The 24,195-nt window shown below is 40.0% G+C and overlaps 1 protein-coding gene across 3 annotated transcripts in view; it reads left to right on the forward strand.

Moving 5' to 3' along the window:
- Window positions 1–6,841, forward strand: part of TYW2 (tRNA wybutosine-synthesizing protein 2) — a 228,030-nt gene extending 221,189 nt beyond the window's left edge. For all 3 annotated transcript variants that reach the window (XM_078688421.1, XM_078688418.1, XM_078688420.1), the window contains exon 8: window positions 320–6,841. In XM_078688421.1, the coding sequence (XP_078544547.1) occupies window positions 320–793 (474 nt within the window). In that variant the 3' untranslated portion in view covers window positions 794–6,841. The remainder of the gene's footprint in view (window positions 1–319) is intronic.
- Window positions 6,842–24,195: the final 17,354 nt, after the last annotated feature.

Genomic DNA, 24,195 nt, shown 5'->3' on the forward strand with positions numbered 1-24,195 from the left:
CCTTATTACATTATTTTCTTGTTACTTTAATCAAGATCTACTAAGTATCGTTGTATTTGAGATCATGCTCTATGTTCAATAAAAAAACTGATATAGTAATTTGGATCATGTATATTTTGGTCTGGTTTCTTTTGTGTCTGCCTATTACTTTGTGTTTTACATTTTATTTGAATTCAATTAGCAGTTTGTAGTTACGAATATTCACATTTGTACAAATCAATTTTTAAGTGCGGAGAGGTTGCTCTTAATCACTAATACACTAGCTGAACTGCCTAATGATACTGCTGTTTATTCAACACTGTTCTCTCTTTCCTTGTAGCTGGACTTGCAGAATGTGGCTGACAGAGTAATTCTTGGATTGATCCCAAGCTCTAGGGAAGGCTGGCCCATTGCTTGCAGGGTTCTAAGACAGGACACAGGAGGTGTTCTACATATCCATCAAAATGTTGAATCCTTTCTGGGAAAAAATGACCAGAATTCAAGCAGCTATTATCACCAGGAGGTTTTCTCTAAAGAAAAAGTGTGCAGTACAGCTGTGAAAGAAGATGATTTGGAGGAAAGTGTTGACCTATGCACCAAGGGAGATAAAGTGACTATCATGAGGGAGACAGTGATTAACCCGGAATGGGAGAGTTGGGCAGAGTCCACAAAGAACCAGATTCAGGAATTGCTTTATGAGCTAAACGGGAAGCGATGGAAAACCCATATCCTACATATTGAACATGTGAAGTCATACGCTCCTCATGTGGACCACATAGTTCTGGATCTGGAGTGTCGCCCCTTTCCAAACTGAGACAAAAGCAATTGTTGCTGCGCTTGTTTCTAATCTCTTCCTCCATGTTTGGACATCAGAATCCTGAGCTCGGTTTAGTCTATTAGTTCTGCCATTACTACAACAATCTAGTTACTAGCGCTCAGACTCCGGCCTCTCATTTCGTACCCTGCTCATCCCATATGTCTATTTTGCTTCCCAAGAATGGGATCATTCTTCTATGGTTCAGTATAATGCATATTGCTTTAATGGTCTTTTTGAACTAGGTAAATAATTTTTGTCAAGATATCCTATGATTCTGGTGATCTTAACTTTTGTGGTTTTTCTCCCTATACAGCAACAGTTATCTAAATTATTAATATGAAAAGTATCTAGAAAGTAAACAACCTATTTATAAGTCCTTCCTTGGCATTAAATGCAGAAATTCATTGCTTGATGTGAAAACCTTCCTACAGAGCTGTTCCAGAGGGTTATATGTTACATCATGCAGCAAGAAAACTCAACTGAAACCTATTACCTAATATTCGCTCTAAAATATGACCTCATTCTACAGATTTTTCATGCGCACAAGTTGAGCTCTGCTTTCACTTGTCTTTGCCCTAGCAAAGAGCAATCTGAAACATCGGGTTCTCCCTTCACACTATCTTTCTTCAAGTCACAGTCTTACCCTTTGTCAGGTATTTGGTTTTTAATTTGGGAGGCTGAGACTCCCACCTACGTTAATAAACAGTATCTGGTTAGGTCCAAACACAGTCCTTAGATGAACTGTTCGTCACTGGCAGGCAACCAAGAGAAGGGCATAGGAAGTTCAAGAATTACCAACAATTTTTGAGTAAAGAACACACCACAATAAAATTCACAAACCAACGTAGGCAAATAGAGAAAATGTAATCATCAAAAAGACACGAAGGAAACCAGAGTTAAGTTTTTTAAAAGTTTGTAGAAAAAAAGTGTCTAGAAAAGGTTGTGTCATTAGCAAAAAAAACAATTCACAGTTGAATGAGACTTAGGTGTGATTTCAGGATGACTGCAATGGAGTAGAGATCGTATACACCAAGTAGGTGATCACAGTCAAAGTTTTTATCTTCGGTATTAGTCTCAGAAATGGAAGTCAGAATCCTTCAGCCTGGCAAGGTCCAAGGCTGTGGCCAGCGAGAGTCCCTCGCAATTTGATACATTTTGGTTAAGCTCATGGCAAAGCAGCTGGTATTGGTACCAAGAACTTCTAGCAGGACAAAGCTGGATTTATTATGGGTGAATTAGGCAGTCACCCTGCCTGATGGCCTTTCAAGGCACACTAGTGGTGACGTATTACTATATAAAAATAGTTTTTTATATAGGGTGAAAGCACTTTTCTTGTCACTGCTGTACTATGAAACTGCAGCCTTGTCAGAGCACAGTGTGTGTTTATGGCAGCCGCAAATTTCTATGTTTGTGGGTGCCCACATAAGATATTTAATTCCCAATACATTTCTTTATTTGCAGCACAATTTTCTATGGCCTAACCGGAAAGGTAAATACACCAAATGGGTGAAACCAAGTTTACCAATCCAATTTTAGGGCTGACGCACAAGCACTATAGAGTCCAGAAAAAATGGGGTGGTCAGAAGGAAAAGGCAAATTTGCTGCAATCCTTAATTTCTTTTCTTTGATGTTGTGTAGTAAACTGCATCAGGTCTCTTGCTGTCACACAACCGGCGGGGGTAAATAACCTGAATTCATGCTGCAATTAGCCCTATATACAAAGCAATCCTATATGGTATAGTTTTTTGTAATACTTTTGAGGATATATCCTTTATAAGTGCCTTCATTTTCCATCTAAAGATATTTACCAGGGAGATTGGGAAAGCTTTGGAAGTCCTAAGTTTATTCAAATGGATGGGTGTATTAGAAATTATTACATCCTTCAATGTAAATCAGTTAGCATTTATGAACATGTTTAAGTGATCGATAGCATTCGTTGTTTCATAACATATAATGTGGAGTAAATGAAGAAAATGTCCTCATGCACTTTTTTCCTGCTGTCCTGTTAGTGAGTTTAACTTCTTACTGTTACAGGTTAAAACGTCAAGGTATATTTCAGATTTCTCTCTGGCAGCAGTGCTTGTATAAACCTAGGGTATGGATACTCTTCGTACGTTTAGATATTTTCCGGTTTCCTGTATGCACACGTGTTTAGCACATTTTGTTAATACCATTTTGAATATAGTTCGTATTACTATTGATCATATTTTTCAAGCCGTTTTATTTTATCAGCTTCTGTAGTTCTGCGAGTATATTACAGCACTACTGAATGTACCAACTGTACAGACTACTTGGAATTTAGCTTTTCCATAGTTCCATATTCTCGCAGAAGGTTTACTTTGGTCTCAATCATAATGGCTCACCATTACTCTCCCACTTCCTTAACTATGAATTATATTGAAAACGACCTTCTTACGGGTGTCCAAGTTCAAAAACAATATTAGGTTTGTGGTTCTTGGTGGAAGTTTATGATTATCTCCCATGGATTTGGCAAGCTAGAGGGGAAAATTCTGCGTGTACTTTGTTCAGCCATTCTCTGTTGCTGAGCCTCTTGTATCTAATTTGTGTTTCTGTGCTTGCTCTAGGGGGATACAGGTACACCCTTATGTTATTCCTAGTTGCGATTTTGGCAGCACCATAAGGTTCCATTCATTTAAATTATTTGTGCCTTGTGGAGGCCTGTCATCATTATTCCTGTCTCCAAGTTTCCGTATCATCGCCTCCCAAGCTCTGTTTTTTTCTTTTTCTTAGCTACCCATGCTACATTCTATTTGCAGTATGTTTATGTTCAGCTCAGTAAACTGAATCTGTTTCCTATCTCTTGATCTCTGGGAAGCCACCAATATCCATGCCTTTGCTATACATCGTTTGGCCAGTGCTAGCGCCAGATGAATGAATCAAGTGCTAACTTTCTTTTTCCTTTGTCTGAGTAGAAGACCCATGAGGCATTGTTTGGTCATAGCAGGCCAGTACTTTCCATTACTTCCACAATAACTGACATAACCATTCCCTAAAATGTGGCTTTTATCGGGCATGACCAGACCATAAGACTAAAGAACATCTTTCTACTCCCTGTATCTCATGCATCAGTCAACATCACCTTGGTACATCTGTCTTATCATATGAAACTCCATAAGATCAAATACATTTTTCTTCTTTGTTTGTCAGGAAACCTAGCTTATTTTTTTCATGACTATGACCTGTTAAGCACACTGGAAAACTGTTCCGTCTTGGAGACAATAGCTCAACTGAGTTGAGAAACTCTTTTTTTAGATCAAAAAACTGACTGCTAGTCAACCCATTATACCAAAGAGTAAAGACCAATAACTGAACCCAGCTGTGACTGAGTGAGAAGGATAATCTGTTAAGTATAACTGAAATTCTGCTTTTCATACTATCTGAACACAAACCTCCAACCTCAGCTCTTTATATTTTAACCTTTTTTATCAGTAAGTTGCTTATTCTGTCTTATTTATTTAGGAGTTTTATAAAGCGCTAGCCAGACCTGAGTGTACAACATATATCAGAGATGCAATCAAACAACTGACCGTAGTAGAACATAGTGATTCCTGACGAGTATAGTTCAAACACAAAGAGAAGCAGATAAAACGTAAGGATACGTGACTAGTACAGTTCAAACACAAAGAGTAGCCAATAGACTCCATGATTCATGACAAAATCAGATCGGTGAGGGGGAGCACCGGAGAGAGACAAGAGGTAAGAGAGGTATCGGTCCTCTTAACAGAGTGTTTGTATACTGTGGTGTGCAGGATTGAATGTAGAGCGTCAGCTATCTATTCGGAAGAGATCGGTTGAGGAAAAGTTCTCTGAGCTGGCTTTTGAATTTTGGAAAGGAGGTGTTAGTCCTGATATGAACTGGGATGGGGTTCCAGATTTTGGGCGCATTTCCAGAGAAGGCACGTTATGAGGCTTGTTTGGCGGCTTATGGGAATATGGGCATTCATCCTCTCTCACACCCATTAGTGTCTCTAATCCTAACCGCACTCTTTTTTAATAGCTCTTTATTGAAATTTTATATAAATCAATAAATGGCAGGATAACGTATAGTCATGCTGTATTGCACTTTATGCACAAAAGCAGCGGTATGTGACAGTACAACATATGCAATACAATACATTTCCAGAAATGGTGATATGCTCTCTACGTGACTACCTCTTGGCTAGAGAAAACAATAAAAGATTTGGCTGCAGTCATCAACAGCATTTCACGCAATGAGCAGGAGGAGGCTCTGTCCCAACTAATTGAGCAACTGGGCGCCCAGGCAATCTCAAAACTGGAAACCTTTGATGGAAAATCTCCTCTGTAGCACCTATCATTTCCACACCTTCCCTTGCCTCAGTGCTCCTGTGACTTCAAACCAGAAATGGTTTCTTTACCGGCTTCTAGCCAAAATGAGAAAAATCAGAAGCAGAATTTTATTGCTGGCCATAACACAAAAGCAAACTGGGGCACTAAGCCCCTCCAAACTAATGTAGAGGAATTACCATTTGCCAGACTAGCACAGTTTAGACAAATTACCAATCATAAAAGAAAGCACACTGATCAGGTAGATTCTCCCTTGGCATTCAGAGGAAGACAAAGACCTGACAAAGGAGACGGTAAGAAAATATCATGACGGTTACATAACCGCACCGTACAAAATACATTTATTATTATAGAATAGAATCTAATTGAAACAACTGATGGACACAATATAAGTTTAAAAAAAGTTTTACTAATGTACTTTCAAGAAAATACATGATTTAAATAAATATTCAAGGAAGGGTTGCCTTGCGAAGGTTCTGGAGAAATAAAATCCCCCACATACACTAGATAATATGGAAGAGAGCGCATTAATACACTAGATAATATGGAAGAGAGCGCATTAAGCTTTCGATACTTTAATACATTAAGACATGGAAGACCAAATTAAAATATTTGCACTTGTTTAATAGAAACAAAACATATTAAAAGGTACTATATATCTGCTCCTAGGAAACAATCAAAAAGTACTGCCTTATCTCACCAATTGAAAACATCCATTGAGGAAGATCTAAGTTCTTAAAGGGTAAAGACCGATTGAATAAAACTATGGAAAGAGCACAACTTCCACACAATGTATGTGCAAGGGAAAATGTTTCCAGAAATAACTGACGAACAAGATAACTTACACATTCCGATTATTGGTAAAGTTGAGATATAAAAATAACATTAATAAAATAAATAAGTGGCAAAAGGAGGCAAAGGCATCACCATCACAGTAGTCAAAACTGTGTGGATAAATATCTCCTTTCATGAGCAGCCACGCTACATCTAACTCATTTCAAAGATGGACAATATGCCAGGCAAGAATCTACAAGATTCCTATGAGACATTATAATACCAAAAACATCAAACCTCCGCCATTTTATTTTTTCGGCAACTGTAATCTAGAAAATAAAATGCTGACTTTTGTAATAGAAAACACATTAAAAATACCAAAATTGGCTGACCCATTCTATAAACAGAACCTTTATCTACAGCACACAGCAGTTCCAGCAGTTTTCTGTGAGATTTGTTTATTCACAAAACATTGTGCCCTTGATTGTATTGTTCATGGATAAACATTCAAAGAAATATCTCATGCCAAAAGAATAATATAGCCTGATATCTGTATATTTGGTTCATGGATGTTTGTTTTGTTGAACAACAGGAATATGTGATTATCCGACCTTAGTCTGTGTGAACGCTTTGTTAATGCTTGATAGACATTGAAAAGCAAATATGCTAGGTGTAAAATCCAGAACAAGTATGTGAATGTGCTTCCGTTTATAAAGTCTTAAATTAATTTGTTCCCAGAGAAAATGTGTTAACATGCAGAATTGAGCACTCGCATGGATATGAAAAACAATGTTAACCAAATCAGTGTTGTACTGTGATATTGTTTTTGTTAGAAATATCCTATGCAAATGATGTATATAAACTATCTGAAAACAATCCAAAATGTGTCATTAATATTCAAATACAAATATGTGAAGCAATAAAATATATTCCCACATAAATAAATGGTGGTTGTTACATTGAAAACAAACTATCTTCAAACTACCAATGAAGGCGCCAAGTTATGCCTAGGGCTGCTCCCTAGATTAGCTTTGTGTGCGTAACTCTTGAAACACCTGTTTAAACAGAGGGAAACCCTCACCCTTCGTTTCCTACATCTCATATCTCACCGGCCCAGAGAGGTGGAAGTCGCGGACTAGCTTAGAAAACTCTTGGCGACAGAAGTGTTCAGTAGAGGAGCTAGTCCAGAGAATGACCCGGGAAGTGCTGCTTTTGCCATTGTCTCCTGATATTAATCGGAATGGGGTGAGGTAAGGTTGAGGAACTCTAGAGGTCTAAGGATGAAGAGAGTATCGGCAGCTCCTGCATTCGGGCTGTGACTGACTACATGGGACAGCACACTACTCCAGAATCAGGAGGCAACCGTTTGGGAGGGTCATTTAGTGATGATGCTTCCTCCAAAAAGGGAACAGACCTCATGCTCACAAATCCGCAGAACATATTGAGGTAATTGAGAGAGAAGCTGCCACCAATGAAGGTTTAGGCACAGCCTGGGTGGTGTAGGCATGGCAGTGGCTCACTTAAGCAACTAATAGCATTTCTGTCTGGTACCCTGAGCTAAGAAGTTTTAATTTAATTTTTTTAAACATTTTTATTTATGAAGTTTTATATATCGCGAACAAGACCATTTCTGGTTTCTGAACGCTGCACAGCATAAAAATAGCATAGAATGTAGACGGAGTATTATATAGAATTGTAGGGTGATGTCAGAGCACTACACAATGGAGACAAGCATATTGGGTGCTCAAATAATACCAAGAGTCAGAGGGTGATAACACAAGCATGACCGGTTGGGCTATATAATGTAGAGTACCCATAAGTAGTGTTGAATGGGGGAGCAGCAAGAACAAAATTGGTAGGGATATGAGAATAACGAATGAGAGTTGACAAAAATAAAGGAAGTACCAGGAAACAATTGTATTCAAAGTGGTAGTTATTCGCATCAGATAAGGAGACTATTCAGTGATCTAAATCTTACTTCTTTTTAAAAAAAAAAAGAGTAAATGAAGGGTTGTTCCAGGAAGAGACTTCCACATGTTTGGGGGCAATTCCAGAGAAGGCTCTCTTGTAAGTTTTCCTTTTTAAATTTGTTTTGGTTTCAGAAGAAAGGAGCTTGTGCTACGAGATCTGTTCTCTCCAGATAGAGCACGTTTCTGAGCCATGTAGCGAGGAGTGTTGTGGTAAATGGCTGTATATGTCATGCAAATAAATGTTAGATGGATCCTAGATTCATAAGGTAGCCAGTGCAGTAAATGTAGCACAGGAGTGATTATGATCACCTTTTGTGCCTGTGATGAGCCTAGCAGCTCCACTGAGGGTAGCCCTCAGAGGTGCCAGTTTTATTTTTGGTAAGCCAGCAAGGGTAGCATTCCCCTAGTCACGTTTGGAGATCACAAGAGCTTAAACCGCTATATTGAGATCTACAAAGTACAGGAAGGGCTTTAGTTTCCTTAAAGCATGAAGTTGGTAATTGGCTCCTCTGGCTGAGATGCTTTGGATCAGCATAGAGAGGTTGTTGTCCAGTGTTATTCCTAGGGGTTTTGGTGAATCAACAATATGTGGAATACAGTTCAAGGTGGTGAGAAATGGAAGCCAATCTTTGATGTTAGAGGTGGAGTTGGGTGAAGAGATGAATAAAAAAATCGGTTTTGAGGGCATTAAGTTTGAGGTGGTTACGAGTCAGCCAGTGTTGATTTGGCCAGGACGTTATTGAGGGTACTGATGTCATCAAGAGGGACAATTTTCATGTAAAGTTATGTATCATCAGTATACTTGTAGTAGGAGATGTTAGAGTGTTTGAGGATTTCAGTCAGGGGTTCCTTGTAAAGATTGAACAGAGTGGGGGAAAGTGAAGCACCTTGGTATACGACGATTGGGACAGGCGCCTGATTTGATAGGGTATGATTGATTATGACTCTTTGAGATCTGTTTTGTAGGAAAGGCCAGAGCCATTTTAAAACAGTACCTGCAAGACCAATCCTGTGTTCTAAGAGGTTCAGGGAAATCTTGTGTTTGACGGTGTCAAACACTGCTGATAGGTCAAGTTGGATTAATAGACAGGATTCATTTTGTTTATCTAAGCGTAATGCGTCATCGACAATGTGGACCATGGCAGATTCAATACTGTGACCCGATGTCAGTAATGATTGAGGAATTGGTATTGAGCAATGTGATTGCAGGGTTGCTGATGGACACGTTTTTCCAAGAGCTTGGCGAAGGTCGGATGCTAGATATGGGGCCGTAGTTGCTGGGATCAGAGAGGTTGGTGGCTGACTTTTTAAAGATGGGGTGACTTGTTTAAGATGGGGTGACTTGACCACTTTTAAGACAGTCAGGAATACAGCCTTGCATAAGAGAAGCGTTGATAATTTGGTTTACTGACACAATATCAAAACCTTAAATATTGTGATACCAAAATATTTTGTCAAAAATGTCAATCACATTAATATAGTTTTTCTCTCAATATAATGGTAAGTACACAATATTTTTTTTAAATATCAATTTACACTAATATCGAAAAATATAGATTTTTACTATATATGTAGTTTAAATATGTAAAACTTAAATATTTTAACATAACATTAATATAATGTAAATCAAATGTTTAAATATTAAGAAATCAATATATAAATATTTACTCATTTAAACACACATATATCAGTGTGTATGTTTCTATGCACATATATAATGTAAAACTATTCAAAAAATATTAATTTTAAGTTGTATTATAATTTTAGAATTGTTTTTAAATTTACCAAAATAACAAGTGTATATATATATATATATACATATATATATTCACTGAAAAAAACGTAGGTTTTACACACGTTATAGTTAGGAAGTAGCATTTACAAAACCTTTGTAATTCACTGTAAAAACCATAGGTTGGACACATGTTATAGTTAGCTGGACATTTCACTCATATAAAACCATTGAAATTCCCCCGTTATAGTTAGTTCAGCGAACTATAACTCGCGTGCCCGCAATGCACTGCTGATGACGTCACATATTACATCACTCATGACATGGTCAGTGACATCACTGATGACATCACTGATGAAATCTCAAATGACATCACTGATGACATCACTGATGAAATCATCCATTGAATGGGTGTTTTTCAGAAAATTAAATATGTTTTATATATGTATATCTGAAGGTTGATGGAAGAAGAAATGGGTATATAAGTGTAGAAATGGCTGCTTTTTTGGTGAAAAATAGATTCTATAACTGACTGATTAAGTGTATCTTAATGAATACATGGGTTAGTGAGTAATGTTTAAATATATACATTTCTGTATCAGTCTCTCACTTTCTGTATAAGTGGCTGCATGTGTTGGTGAGTAGCTATATGAGAGATACATGAGTGTCTATATAGGTTATTGTTTGTTTGATTATCAGTAGGAGTGTCTGCGTGTTTGAGTGTCTGTATGCTACGTTGGGAGGTCTTACGTAGTGCATAGATGCATGAATGAGTGACTTACTGCTTGTATGTGTTGAAGGCAGCATAAGTGCAGGACTGTATGGGTGGTGAGTGTGTGTGGTGAGTAGCTATATAGGTAATTATTATTTTTTTCTGTATGGGTGGATGAGTGTATATATGGGTGTGTTAGTGAATGAATGACTGTTTTAATAGTGTATTTGTGAGTAAGTACATATGTTTTAAACTAGTACATATGAGTTATGTGTGAGTAACTCTATGGATGAGTGTCGGTGTGTAACAGGATGATCAGGATGTATCAGTGTATGAGTACATATGATGAGTGAGTACATGTATGAGTGACTGTATATGTCTGTTGATGAATGAGTGGATGTGTGTATAGATCTTGGAATTACTAAATAGGTGTGTTGTAAGTGGCATTGGTATGTCTATTGTATTGAAAATGTTATTTTCTATTTTTCAATGTGTGTAATAAAAGTTATATTAGGGTGAGAGAAGATCTGCCACTCTTCCACAAGGATGATGTCATCAGTGATGTCATTTGAGATGTCATCAGTGATGTCACTGACCATGTCATGAGTGATGTAATATGTGACGTCATCAGCAGTGCATTGCGGGCACGCGAGTTATAGTTAGCTGAACTAACTATAACGGGGGAATTTCAATGGTTTTATATGAGTGAAATGTCCAGCTAACTATAACATGTGTCCAACCTATGGGTTTTTCAGTGAATTTCAAAGGTTTTGTAAATGCTACTTCCTAACTATAACGTGTGTAAAACCTACCGTTTTTTCAGTGAATTTCAAAGGTTTTTTAAATGCTAATTCCGAACTGTACCGTGTGTAAAACCTACGGTTTTTCAGTGAATTTCAAAGGTTTTTTAAATGCTAATTCCTAACTATAACGTGGCTGTAACCTATGGTTTTTTCAGTGAATTTCAATGGTTTTGTAAATGAAAATGTAATAATTGTTATATTTTTTTATACTGATTTACTATATTATTATACATGTTTTATTTTTAGATATATTATTTTTTAAATTACATTACATATTTGTAATATAAATTGATAAAAAATGTTTGTACACCTCTCTGCAACGCAGCCCCCTGACGCATTTGCAGAGGGGGAACTAATTCCCCTTGCATACTGGGGGTCCCTGGGGGCCAACTAGCTCACCAGGAACCTCCAGTATTCCCCAAGGGGCTGCATTGCAGAGAGGTGTAATGAGTCCACACCCTTTTTTACACCTCTCTGCAGCCCACGGGCGCGTTTGCAGAGGGGGAACTAATTCCCCTTGCATACTGGGGGTCCCTGGGAGGCAACTAGCCCACCAGGAGCCTCAAGTATGCGCCAGGGGGCTGCGTTGCTTTGCCCCGGATGGCGGCGGTTCCCGGGGCAGTGTGGGGGGGATTGGGCACCCCCACACTTCTTTATCACTATGCCCCCACAATATGGTCCCCCTGGGGGTAATTTTTAAATAAACATACCGGGTTTTTAAAAAAAAACATTTTTGGCCTTGGGGGTCCTTGTGGGACCCCATGAGCAGGCCTAGGGGGTCAGGGTGCTTCTACCCTGCCCCCTTTTTGTGTTCTACACATTTGTTTTTCTGCTTTCTTGTGCCTCAGTCTACTGAGGCACAAGATGGCTGCCATCCATTTCTGTTTTGGAGTGTTGACAGACAGTGGCAGCCAATCAGCATGAAGCTCGTGCACGGCAAGGTGCGCGCACGGTGCGCGCTTATAGATATATAATTGATTTCAACTTTAATTTTCTCAAGCACTTCTGGCGATTTTTGCACTATTTAACCAAAAGCGTGATCTGCGTACCAGACTCTACCATTTTGCCAAGTTTGGTGTAATTCCGTTCAGCGGTTCGGGCTGTAGCCGTGTCTAAAGGTCCTATGGAAATTAACATGGGGAAAACACGTTTCGGGACCCACCTTTTTTCTCGGCCCCCGCTTGACGAATCTACCCGAGACTTTATGGGAAGGAGCGGAGCGGAGCTGGCCAAAATTTTGGAAAATTACACACAAATTCCTCAACCGGCGCCAGAGTTATTCCCAATAGAATGTTGCGGATTTCCTATGGAAACTAGGTCCTAAGTATAACTACCTACTGGCGACCTCCAGTAGGTAATATATATATATATATATTATATATATATATATATATATATATATATACACACATACACAAAAATCGAGTGCTTGCAACAAATAAACTGCCTTTTTTTTAAAGATTTCCATTTTAATTAATCATAAAATGTAAGCCATATATAAAAATAAGTTTTATTCAAAATATATTTAAAATTACATACATTTATATATATAAAAAATGTAAATACACAAACATAATATATATATTTAAATAAACATTAATACAAAAATTCAACTGTGTAAATAGTAAATATAGTATTCTCACTTCAATTCATACAACAGTAAACAAAGCGTTTAACTCGGAAGGGGTGAAATGTACTATTCTCACTCCAGTCTGTGGAACAGTATGGAAAGCGTTGGACCCGGGAGGAGTTAAATTAACTATTCCCACTCCAGTCTGTGCAACAGTAGGGAAAGCGTTGAATCAGGGCGGGACTGGGAACCGAAATCGGCCCTGGCAAACTGCTCAGCCGGCCCCCCCTCTACCCTGGGGGTGAGACCGCACTCTTTGCCAGGGCCGGTTTTCGACCGATTTTGTTACAGGGCCGTTTTTGCAACTATGCTGCAAGAAACGGCCCTGTAACAAAAACGGCCCCCTGGGGCCCAAAACCGGCCCCCATCCATGCGGCCGACCGGGGGATTGCCCGGTGCCTACAACGGCCAGTCCGGGCCTGCGTTGGATTCAGGAGGGGTAACATTTACTATTCCCTTTCCTGTCTGCAGGGCTGGACTGAGAACAGCAAGCATCCCTGGCACATTTTATCAGACCAGCCTTCGCACTGTGCGTTGCAAATGGAGCGCAGCGAGCGATCCCGCCCACTGTTAGGGTGGTTTGGGGGTTCTCCCCCAAGAAAAGTTTGGAAAAAGAAAGACCAAAAAAGAGCATTTTACAACACATTTTTCATTACATATTTTATTGTATTAACATTCGAAGCACAGTAAATAGTAAATGATGACAGTCATATGTACCCATAGACATTCTTACAGAGAACACCAAAAATAGGCACTAGAGTAGTGAATCAGAGAACACAAAGTACAACTCAGACCAGCTCCATACGGTGTGTAGTGAGCAAGCGCAGTGCGCAAGCATGATCACTACTAGTTGGTGTTTAGGGGGATTCTCCTAGAAAACTTTGGACACAGAAAGGTCAAAACAATGCATTTTTCAACACATTTTTAATCACATATTTAATTGTAATGACTTTTAACGCATAGTAAATTACGGTGCACCAGGATACCCAGTCATAACTCACAGAAATTCCTACAGAGAACACCAAAAAATGATATATCGAGCACATAACAGGAATTTAACTATAACAGATTTATTCTTAATATAAAAAAGTATAAACAAGATATTTACAAATTAAAATGCTCTTAACTTCAAACAACAGTGCAAAGGTGTAGAGGAATAAATGTTCAAGAAAATGTTAAAAATTAAAATGATTTTTATATCCTGAGTTTAACATGGTCTGCAGCAAATTCCTTAATATGAACTACAGTAAAAACATAATTTAAACGTACTTGATCACACACAAGTGTTCTATTTAATCTCACTTCGCGCTACTTTGCATTAATTTGTATCAAGAGGGTGTTTCCTGGGTGGGATGTGGAAGTCCCCAAGCAACCACCCATGGGTTTTGATGCAAAGCCCTACCTACTATCAAAGGTAGTCCTAGATTTAGGCCAAAAACTGACATCTCCTTGTGCTTTTTCAAGAATTCATGTGTGCTCTACTGTACAGCACAAATACAGTGCAGCAAACATTTTGAAGTTAGCCTAAGCATAGAATTTTGTAGTGGATGGATATCCGTACAGTGAATAACCTATGCTGGACATAATGCTCGCAACCTTTCACTATGGTACAAAGGTGTGTGCATGGTGCAAAGGAGATCAGCTCTGGTTATTGCACTGCGTCATTTTATAGTTGCAAATAGTCCTCAAAATGTTAACGGTTCAGTTCAAAAATCAAATGCTTTTCTTGTCCTGCGTCTTAAATGCAGCCTTCAAATTAAATATTTTATTAGAAGTGCTCAATTAAAATAAATGTGACAACTTGAGCTCACATTTTAACGTGTTAAAATCCCTTGCATGAATTTGCTTTTAGAGGCAAAAAGATCAATGATTGTCTCATTGCTTATTCGCATCAAGGTATCTTTTTCCACAGAAACGAGGATGAGGGCTTCCAAACGTGACTGAGAGAATTACGCATCCTGTTCAAGATGTACTTGAGCTTAGAAAAAGATTTTTCGCAAGCCATCTGAGAGGAGGAAAGAGTCAATGTCAACTTGTAGATATTAAAGAGAGAACAGTAGGCTTTACTGTACCTGTTATACCGCAATAATAAACTATAGCAGCAAGCAATACAGTCCTTGAAGGTCTTACACTTTTTTGCTCAACATTAGCGTGTTGTACTGTCTCATCCTCAAAGTTGAGATAACGCGTATCTAAATCTTGCTCATCTTGAACTTCTTGGATGGCATTTTACTCTTCCTCAATATTGAGTTTGTCTGCTCCATTTAGATGCGCAATCAAGTAACTCATGCTGCAGTTTTTCTACAGATGCTTCTGGATCAAATCTAATAATCAACCCACTTAGCCGTTGAAGATCATTTTGGGGAATTTTCTGGAGGATGTCTTCAAGTTTCTGGGGTCCTGGCATGCCAAATCTGACCATGATTTGTGAATCAACTTTGCAGACTGGTAACTACTTTGTCCATTGCAGCATTGTAAACTTCTATCCTGTATTTATCAGTAGCTGACCTGATGGGTTCATCAGTCGCGGTTTCACCAGGCATCATCTTCCTGCGTACTCAAACCTCTGGGAATACAACTTGAATCAAAGTTTCACTATTACACTGATCCAATGGGTCTTTTGCCCAATTGATGAATTTGTAGCATGCATTGTGCAGCTGAAATCCTGACTGATGCTGTAGGGAGTCTATGGTTTTAGTTACCATTCTATATGCCTGCAGTACATCAATACCTTGTGTTTGCAAGTACAGAGATAAAGGAGTGGTATTTTGAGAAATAAACAGATACATCTGTGCAGCTAACATGGTGTCAAATGTAAAAAGTGACATTATAAATAAAATGGCTCTGTATCTGATGTAATCATTGAAGTTATCTGAAGTGGATATGTCTTCCATAGTTCGAAGAACCTCAATGTACTCTGATTTACATAAGTCATTGTATAGACCAAACATTTTTTTTGAGTGCTACGTCTTTGTCCCATCAACCTGTTTCTCCAATTGTAGAGCTGGACCAAAACTGTGCTTCAATACTTTTGTCTTGCCACGTGTTCATTCAAAGGTATGAATCCCTTAGAAATTAAGCTCAAGAATGTAACCGCCCAAACAGTGATACTGCAGATACAGAGATTTTAGTGACGTCAGTTAAGTACCTGTGCATAGCACCACACATGAATTTGATCAGGTGCTTTCTTACTCAGCCATGCTGTGAACCCATTGTACTATGCCTGCATATTGGAGGCTCCATCTGTTGAGCTACCAACATAATTTGCAACATTTATGTTCATGGATTCAAGTGCAGTGCAAACTAGCTCACACAATGCCTTTCTACTTGTCATTGTATAATGCACAACAGACACAAGACGTTTGTGGACAACATTGGTCACATATCTGATCATAACAGAGCGCTGGTCTACAACATTTGTGTCCTGTGTTGTATCCAGCTGTATTGAGAACATTTCGGCTTCCCTGATTTCTTCCTCAGTACCCTCTTTTATTAATGTTATGTTATGTTAGTGGGGTCTTATAAAGCGCTCGGGTACTCGGACAGAGTGTCCTGGCGCTATACAGATCGGTTGGGGAATGACCGAGAAAACACATGCAAATTATTGTCCAAACAGCCAGGTCTTAAGCCCCTTCCTAAAGGACAGCAGGTTGTCTAATTTCCTGAGAGAAAGGGGCAGTTTGTTCCAAAGTTGAGGAGCCAACCGTCTGTATGAACGACCTCCAATGTGCGCTAGTTTAGTTGCAGGGACAATGGCCAAAGCTTGAGAGGTGGAACGAAGAGATCTAGAGGGAATATAAAACCGCACTCTTTTCCTTAAGTAAACAGCACCAATACCGTGCAGAGATTTGAAGGCCATAATAAGAGTCTTGAAATACATACGTTTGCACACTGGCAGCCAATGAAGTGAATTTAGAAGAGCCGAGGTATGAACCCTACGGCTAAGGCCAAAAATGGCCCTTGCCGCCGAATTCTGTACAGATTGGAGGCGCGTGAGAAGGTATTCCGGGAGGCCCAAATAAAGTACATTGGCGTAATCCAGCCTAGAGCCGACCAACACCTGAACCGTAATCCTCCTATGGCCATGGGAAAGAAAAGGAAGAAATTTCCTGAGGGTTCGTAAAAGGCCAAAACACTGGCCGACCACGCCAAGAATCTGGGGTTTAAGAGTTAGGCCATTATCGATTTTTACACCCAGATTTTTTGCAAAAGAAGTGGCTGATGATGGACGGTACATGTCGGTAGGCCACCACGATTTCCAGTGGGCGTCAGGGGAACAGCCGAAAAAAAGGATCTCTGACTTATCAGAGTTGCATCTTAACTAGTTCAATTGAAACCAAGAAAAAACAGCCTCGAGGCAGTTCCTGATGTTATCACCGGCGAAATCGGTGTTCTTATCACAGGTAAAGAGAAGCTGCGTATCGTCGGCGTAGGACACAATCCGAGCTCCATGAGACTCCACCAAGTCTGCCAGAGGGGACAGATAAATATTAAAGAGAGTGGGGCTCAACACCGAACTCTGTGGAACTCCCACCTCCAACGGAGGAATGGTGCCCAAATCGATTGTCGGCGACCCGACAAGAAAGACTCAAGCCAGTTGAATACCGTCCCTCTCAGTCCAATCTCCCGGAGTCTTGAAAGAAGACGTCCGTGAGGGACGGTATCAAAGGCCGCCGACAGATCGAGTAGAACCAACAACGCCCTTCCTCCGCCATCCAGAACCTCCTTTATTGACTCTGTGACTTCCAATAATGCACTCTCTGTACTCAAGTTTGAGCGAAAACCGGATTAAGTATGATGGAGAATACCTCAAGTTTCAAGAAAGTTCGAGAGAGTGGAGTGGACATGTTTTTCCACAATTTTGGCGAAAGCAGGGAGCAGCGAGATCGGTCTGTAGTTAGAATGTTCTAGGGGGTCTAAATTGGGTTTTCTAATAATGGAAGGATGTGCGCCATTATCCATGCACTGGGAACAGTGCCGGTTTCGAGAGAGGCATTGAGGAGCGGGTTGATGATGGGATTGATAATATGTGCCATCTTGGCCAAGAATTTAGCAGGGCAAGGATCTGATGGAGAACCGGACTTTAGTTTTGATAATAGATCCAGTGACATTTGTGGGGTTAACAGAGGAAAAAGTAAGAGCATGTGACTCTCCGGAAGGGAACACCTTACGGGGGAGATTTAAGCCAGAATCTCTTGTAGAATCGATAGGCACAAAAGAGGCCTGTATACTTAAGATCTTATTAGCAAAAAATCTCGCCAGTTGTTAAATCCATGACTCTGTGGGAGAGAATTTCGACATTAAAGAGGCAGGGGAGGTGAATTCCTTGACTATTACAAAAATTTCTTTGCTAGTATTGGCAGCAGATTCTATTCTTTTAGAGAGATAAGATTTTTTCTCGATGACGATAGCCCTATGATATCCTTTAATAAGATTCTTGTATGTCTGCTTTAAAGGAGCATCATAGATTTTGCGCCACGCTCTTTCGGCTTTTTTACAGCGCCTTCTGGTCTCATGGAGCGCTGGAGTGAACCAAGGGGCCGAGGCACGTGGGTCTTTTTTAGACTAAGTAGAGAGGGGTACTATCTCGTCAAGATTGAAAAAGAGCCAAATCATTGGCCAACTCTCCAGTGAACTGGCAGGGATGCATAGCAAGAGATTGCTCCAGCATGTCAGCTGTGACACGATGATAAGGGCGAGAGGCTGTAGACTGTAAACCTATGCCAACACCGACTGCTTTAGAAATGCCCAGGATGTCAAAATTCAATAAATAATGATCGGCCCAGATCAGGGGTAAGGGAGGGAAAGAGATAATGGGAATTGAAGAAATAATTTGATCCAGGGTATGACCTTTGTTGTGAGTAGCGCAACAAATGTAAGAAGGCAAACCGAAGGTACTGGTTACGTCCTGAAGTTTCATGGTATCAACTGCATCTGCATCATCCATATGGATGTTAAAATCCCCCAAAAGTAAACAATGTTTAAATTTCATGATTAATTGGGAGATAGCTGTATGCAATTCATCATAGAAGGAGCCAGAATGGCCGGGTGGTCTATAGAGCAACAGACCAGCACACGAGTGATGAGGGGAAAAAGACAGACAAAAACTAAGTGACTCCACCCCGGAGATATCCTACGTCCTGACAACTGAGCAAGAATAACGCCTATCCACCACAATTGCGACTCCCCCTCCCCTCCCCATAACTCGGTCTTTCCTCACCATGTAATAGTTTAGGGGAAAAGCATTAGAAATATCTGGGCTGGAAGAATCACCATGCCAGGTCTCAGTAAGAAAAAGGCATGCCGGCTTACACTCAGTTAGTAAATTAAAAAGATCAAGAGCATGTTTGCCCAAAGACCGTGTATTAAGTAGCATGCAGGAGTAGTGTTTTTATGAGGAAATAATATCTATGAGAGAGTTCACAGTTGTTTTTGAAATCAGGGCAACCAGATTGCTACGTCCTTTACCATCTTTGCATCCTCATGATGTTTTTTTACTCTTTTGACATCGTCAAGATGGATTTTCAATAATAATTTTATAAGATACTGAAGAAGTTCCTAAAGAGTTCTTTGATCCATTATTTCATCTTCTAAGTTGTAGGTAACTTCTGTAGTGCTTGATAGCTCAGACCCATTTGCCAATCAGTTTTATTGTTTCAACTGCTCCTTCTAAAATGGCTCAATTTTTGCATGACTTCCTCTTATTTTGCAGTTGTGTGCTTTTTAAAAAGATGGCTTTCAGTGAAGCACTTCAATTTGTCTGTTTGCTAGACATATCACACATAAAAAGGTTTCAGCTTCGTGTGAATAAGTCAACCAGTGCCTTGGTTTCCCATTTTTTTGCTGATATAATTTATTAGCATTCCAACATAGACCATCTGGTTGACAGGGATGAAACTTAAAGGCATTCAAATTTTCAGATGTTGGTCTCAACACTTTCATCTAGACTAATCAAAGTCACATCTGCACATGCTGATTTCTCAACCATTGAGTCTTCTTGACACTTCTCGTCACTTTCTAATCCAATGCAACCTTCTACAGACTTGGGAGCGTCCTCCTTTACAGTAGCATAACTACTTATTTCAGTCATTTGGCCTCCAGCAGTTTGCTCAGCAGCTCCAGTTCTGAAGCTGGTAGACGTGATGCCGCCTTCAAGAGAAAACAAATCTTTTTTGGGCCTAAAAATGTTACTTTTTGGTATTGTACAATTTCCTATTTCTAAAAGCTGCATGAGTCAGTCACATCAGGACATACTAATTTCTCAAATGTAGGGTCTTCTTGACACTTCGCTTTGAAATCTACATCACTTTCTATTTCAATGTAACCTTCTATATACTTGGAAGCTGCCTCCTTTACTGTAAGAAACAACTAGGGCTGGCTCTAATCAGTAAGGCTGAGCCTGATAAGCAAAACAACAAAAGAGGGATGCTTGTACTGATAGTATAATTAACAAACCACTTATCCACCAGACAAAGATATACTTCAAGGCTGGGAAATACTATTGAATAGCCACTTTATTTTGCAAAATCTATAAAAAGGTACAACAATTCTAACCTTAGTAGGTATAGTCAACACTAAAGAAATTTTTTGTGACAAAAATGTGAATAAGGGACACAGCACAAGGTGAAATATCAATCATACAATCATAAATCAAACATATCACAGTCATACCACAAACATTCATAGATGTCCCTTAGTATAATTCAGCACACATCAAAACTATTGATACCGGAATTAAAAGAAATAACACAATTTGAAATCAATCTGACAAGTTCTCTGTGTTTCTATTCATGTGACAAGGTGTTGCAGAAGCCATCACTCTTCAGGTATGCACAAGAAATACATAAGCATGCTACAATCCTAGATCTTTCATGCTTTTTATGGAAGAAAAACCATAGTCCACAACACCTGATGCAAGGGGCTTCTTATATGGTATACTGAAACTGTTGTGTCACTTGTGCGTAGATCATGCTTTGGACAATTTAATTTCCTAGATAGCACAGTACAACATGAAATTACAACCTAGAGATTACTCCCTGAGTCAGTCTAAGAGAGAGTGAAATTGCATACATTGCTGCCCAGGACTCTTCAAGGGGTCGTACAGTACTGATCACATCACACTTTGGGCCGCTCTTGTTTTTTCAGTCAAAGGTGCTATGCATTTTAGGCTGTTGGAAGACTGTTTCAATGCCATAACTTTACAGCATAAGAACTACATTCTATTTTTTTTTGTATTTTCAATAAATTGTCACTCACATTGTCACACATTACAACCTAAAATATCACACATATGCACCCAGGCCAGAAAGCATGGAAATGTCACACATAAGCACCAAGGCCAGTAAAAATGGAAATGTCACACATAAGCACCCATTATTATTATTATTATTAATTATCATGAATTAATCTGGGATTAGGATGAGGTTTCTTTGGAGATTGGGTAATAATGGTTTGAATCCTTTCAGAATGTGTGATGTGGTAAGTTGGGGTGAGGTTATAAAAAGCGAGGATATCATTGATCAGTAGGTGTCTAACTAATCTGTTGGATCAGGTGGAATAGTCTAGATTCGGTTTGCATCTCCATCTAGGTTGAGTTTGTGAGTTGGCAGAACTATCCACGGGAGGGCGTATGCGGGAGGGTATGCTAACCTTCGGTTTGACCAATTATGTTCCAAGTCAGAGGTAATATGTAGAAGATTAAGGATATCAGCCGGCATCAACAGTATATCAGATTGTATAGCATCAAGTGTAGAATAGAGCATTGGGCTACTCATTTGGTTGGGGTTACTATAGAGTTGCTTCAAAGGGGGGAGAGAGTTATGTTTTAGATTGTGCATGAGGGAGTGGGTCTTCTGTTTGAGGCAGTGGATAGGAGACTTTTGAATATCCCAAGACAAGGTGATGGGATTATGGTCAGACATCGTACTTTGAGGTAGAGTGTGGGGAAAGAAGGAGAGAGGTCATAGAGACTAGAGGTGGGGCGATCATTGATAGGCCCCTGTCCAGAGGTAGTACTGTCTGAAAGGAAGAAGGTTAAAACTGAGGAAGTGGATAAGTAGTTATTGGGAGCCACAAAAGGTATTGTAGCAGTAGTTCGCTGATTGAGAGGGGCTTGGCTCCTAAACTGAGTGGCAGCAGTGTTGATAATAAGTTCATTAGAAGATTGGTTATGAGAAATGACAAAGTGATGGTTGGGGGTATGGTCGGCGCTCTTATGAGAGGAGGTACTATTCTGAAGTGTAGAGACATCAAGTGTGGGAGAGTGGGTGTCAATCATTGGAGAGTAGTGGGGATTTTCCAGTGTGGAGCTTGTCCTCTAGGTAGAGAAAGACATTGTCAAAAAGTTCCAGGTTGCGATTAGAGGACTGAATGAGCACAATGTTATTATTGTAGATGGAGATAGTGGCTTCAACATTGTACAATAGAGAGGGCAAGATGGTAAGTTTTTAGCCATGAGGTATTTTCATCGAGGAGGTAGTTTTCAGTACTTAGGTTAGCACCGTTCTCCACAGAGCACAGCAATTGGTGAAGAAGACAAGGGCATTAATCAACATACCATTTTTAATGCAACAGTAGTGGTCTAAAATAAATGTTTCTGAACTCTGTTTGAAAGTTTTATGCTTGAAAGTTTGTCGCTTTTTTGGATAGATTGGGAGGATAGTTGATATTGAATGAATTGCGACCAGTGGAAGATAGAGAGCGGTTCAACCTGTCGATATGGGTTGGTTCCATGATGCAAGACAAAAATCGGGAGGAGCACAAGAGAGAGAGTGGGCGAGGATGAGAGCAGTATTGGCGGGAGCCATTACAAGTTGGCTGTCGAGAAGCAAGCGAAAGTGAGGGCTACTTCTTAGATGGGCTGTTATATTCCTATTTCAGTTGTAATGCTGGTGTGGTGAAGGATAGTACTATTTTGCTGTCTAAGAATGTAGGAGGTGAGGGTTAATGTAGAAATATGGGGTCCATCTTGCATAACAGGAGAGAGACCAGGCTAGGGATGAAGAGGAGGGTGAGGGCTGAGAAGAAGAGAACCACCTGACCAACAATGATATTAAGATGTTGGCCCAATAAATTATTGGTGAAATCCTGGGTAACGAGATGTCAAAAACATATGATCAGAGTTGATGATCAGTGAATGAGCAAAGAATCTGGGACAAATCTGGTATAGAGCGGAAGAGACAAACTGAGCAAAGAACCCTGGATGGTACAGGGGCAGCCACTTGTGAATCAGTCATCAAATCTCCATAAGCCAGTCAATCAGAGGGGAAAGCAGGCATGCCTCATATAGCGAGGGACTCTGGCAGCGCAAAAGTTGGAAATAAGTATCCGGTTCTAGCAGCGAGATCGCAGAGGTATTGTCATCCGAGTACTCTGGGACCATGCTGATTATATTTTGGAGGAGCAAACGCTACCTGTGAGCTAATATGTCAGTTGGGGTCTTGGCTACTGGGGCTGAGATTGATGAAGCAACTTGCTGAGCAAACTTCAGACCGCCTTAAGGGAACAATGAATGGTGCAGTGCTACCATGCTGTGATGGATGGTTCCAGTCAGACGCATGGAGGGGGAAGCTGGGACATCTCGCTTCTGCAGCAATCAATCAAAGTAGCAGTGGGGGAGAAACAAGTTGGATCGGCACAGGGTTGCTCTGAGAATTAAGGGCAGCCCTCTTGGAGAGCAGGGGCCTTGAGAGCATAGATGGTGCAGCGAGGCAGTGCAGAAAAACAGAGGAGTTGGCAGCAGTCTGTGTGCAGCAAATACAGAGTGCTCATGGCTAATAAGGAGTAAATATCAGCGTGAACACTGGAGGTTCCATACTCACTCAGAGATTCCCAAGATCATATGCTGCATTCTTATATGGCACGGCAGAGCACTGCGAATACTCCATGCAAGCAGTCATTTCAGATGGTTTGATCGGCAGGGGGGCAGGCAAAGGCAAATCAGAGGGAAGACAGTCGGGCTGCTGAGACTGCCTCCTTGAGCTTGCACAGAGTCATAGCAGGTGGCTTCTGAGGTGCCAAATGACCAAAGTCAGGTATGGAGTTGAATTTGGTTACTTGGTGGTATTGCTGGGAATCAACTCAATGAGTTGCAATGTGATACGGCGTAGATGGTGTAGAAATGAGAAAACAATACACTCAGAGAAAATCCAAGAATTTAGGATGGATTTGAAGAGCTCTGCTAACCATATGATCCCAGTACTTATGCAATGCCACCGAATGTTGGACCTTAGAAACATCCAGTCCAACCTACCAAAGATGTTTTCAGCTTTTTGGCTAATGCTGATCATGCCTCATATAGAAGCAATGTTTGGTGGATAGGTCTCTTGTACCCAAATTGGGTACGGCCTGGTTTTTTGCGGACCTTTTACAAACTTGCACTTTTTTCTTATGATTATTGTATTGTGGTATTGAAAGTGCTATTGAACATTGTATCCTCTAGTAAATTTGTACA

The sequence above is a fragment of the Lissotriton helveticus genome, chromosome 4_1 (assembly GCF_964261635.1).
Source record: "Lissotriton helveticus chromosome 4_1, aLisHel1.1, whole genome shotgun sequence".
Classification (NCBI taxonomy): domain Eukaryota; kingdom Metazoa; phylum Chordata; class Amphibia; order Caudata; family Salamandridae; genus Lissotriton; species Lissotriton helveticus.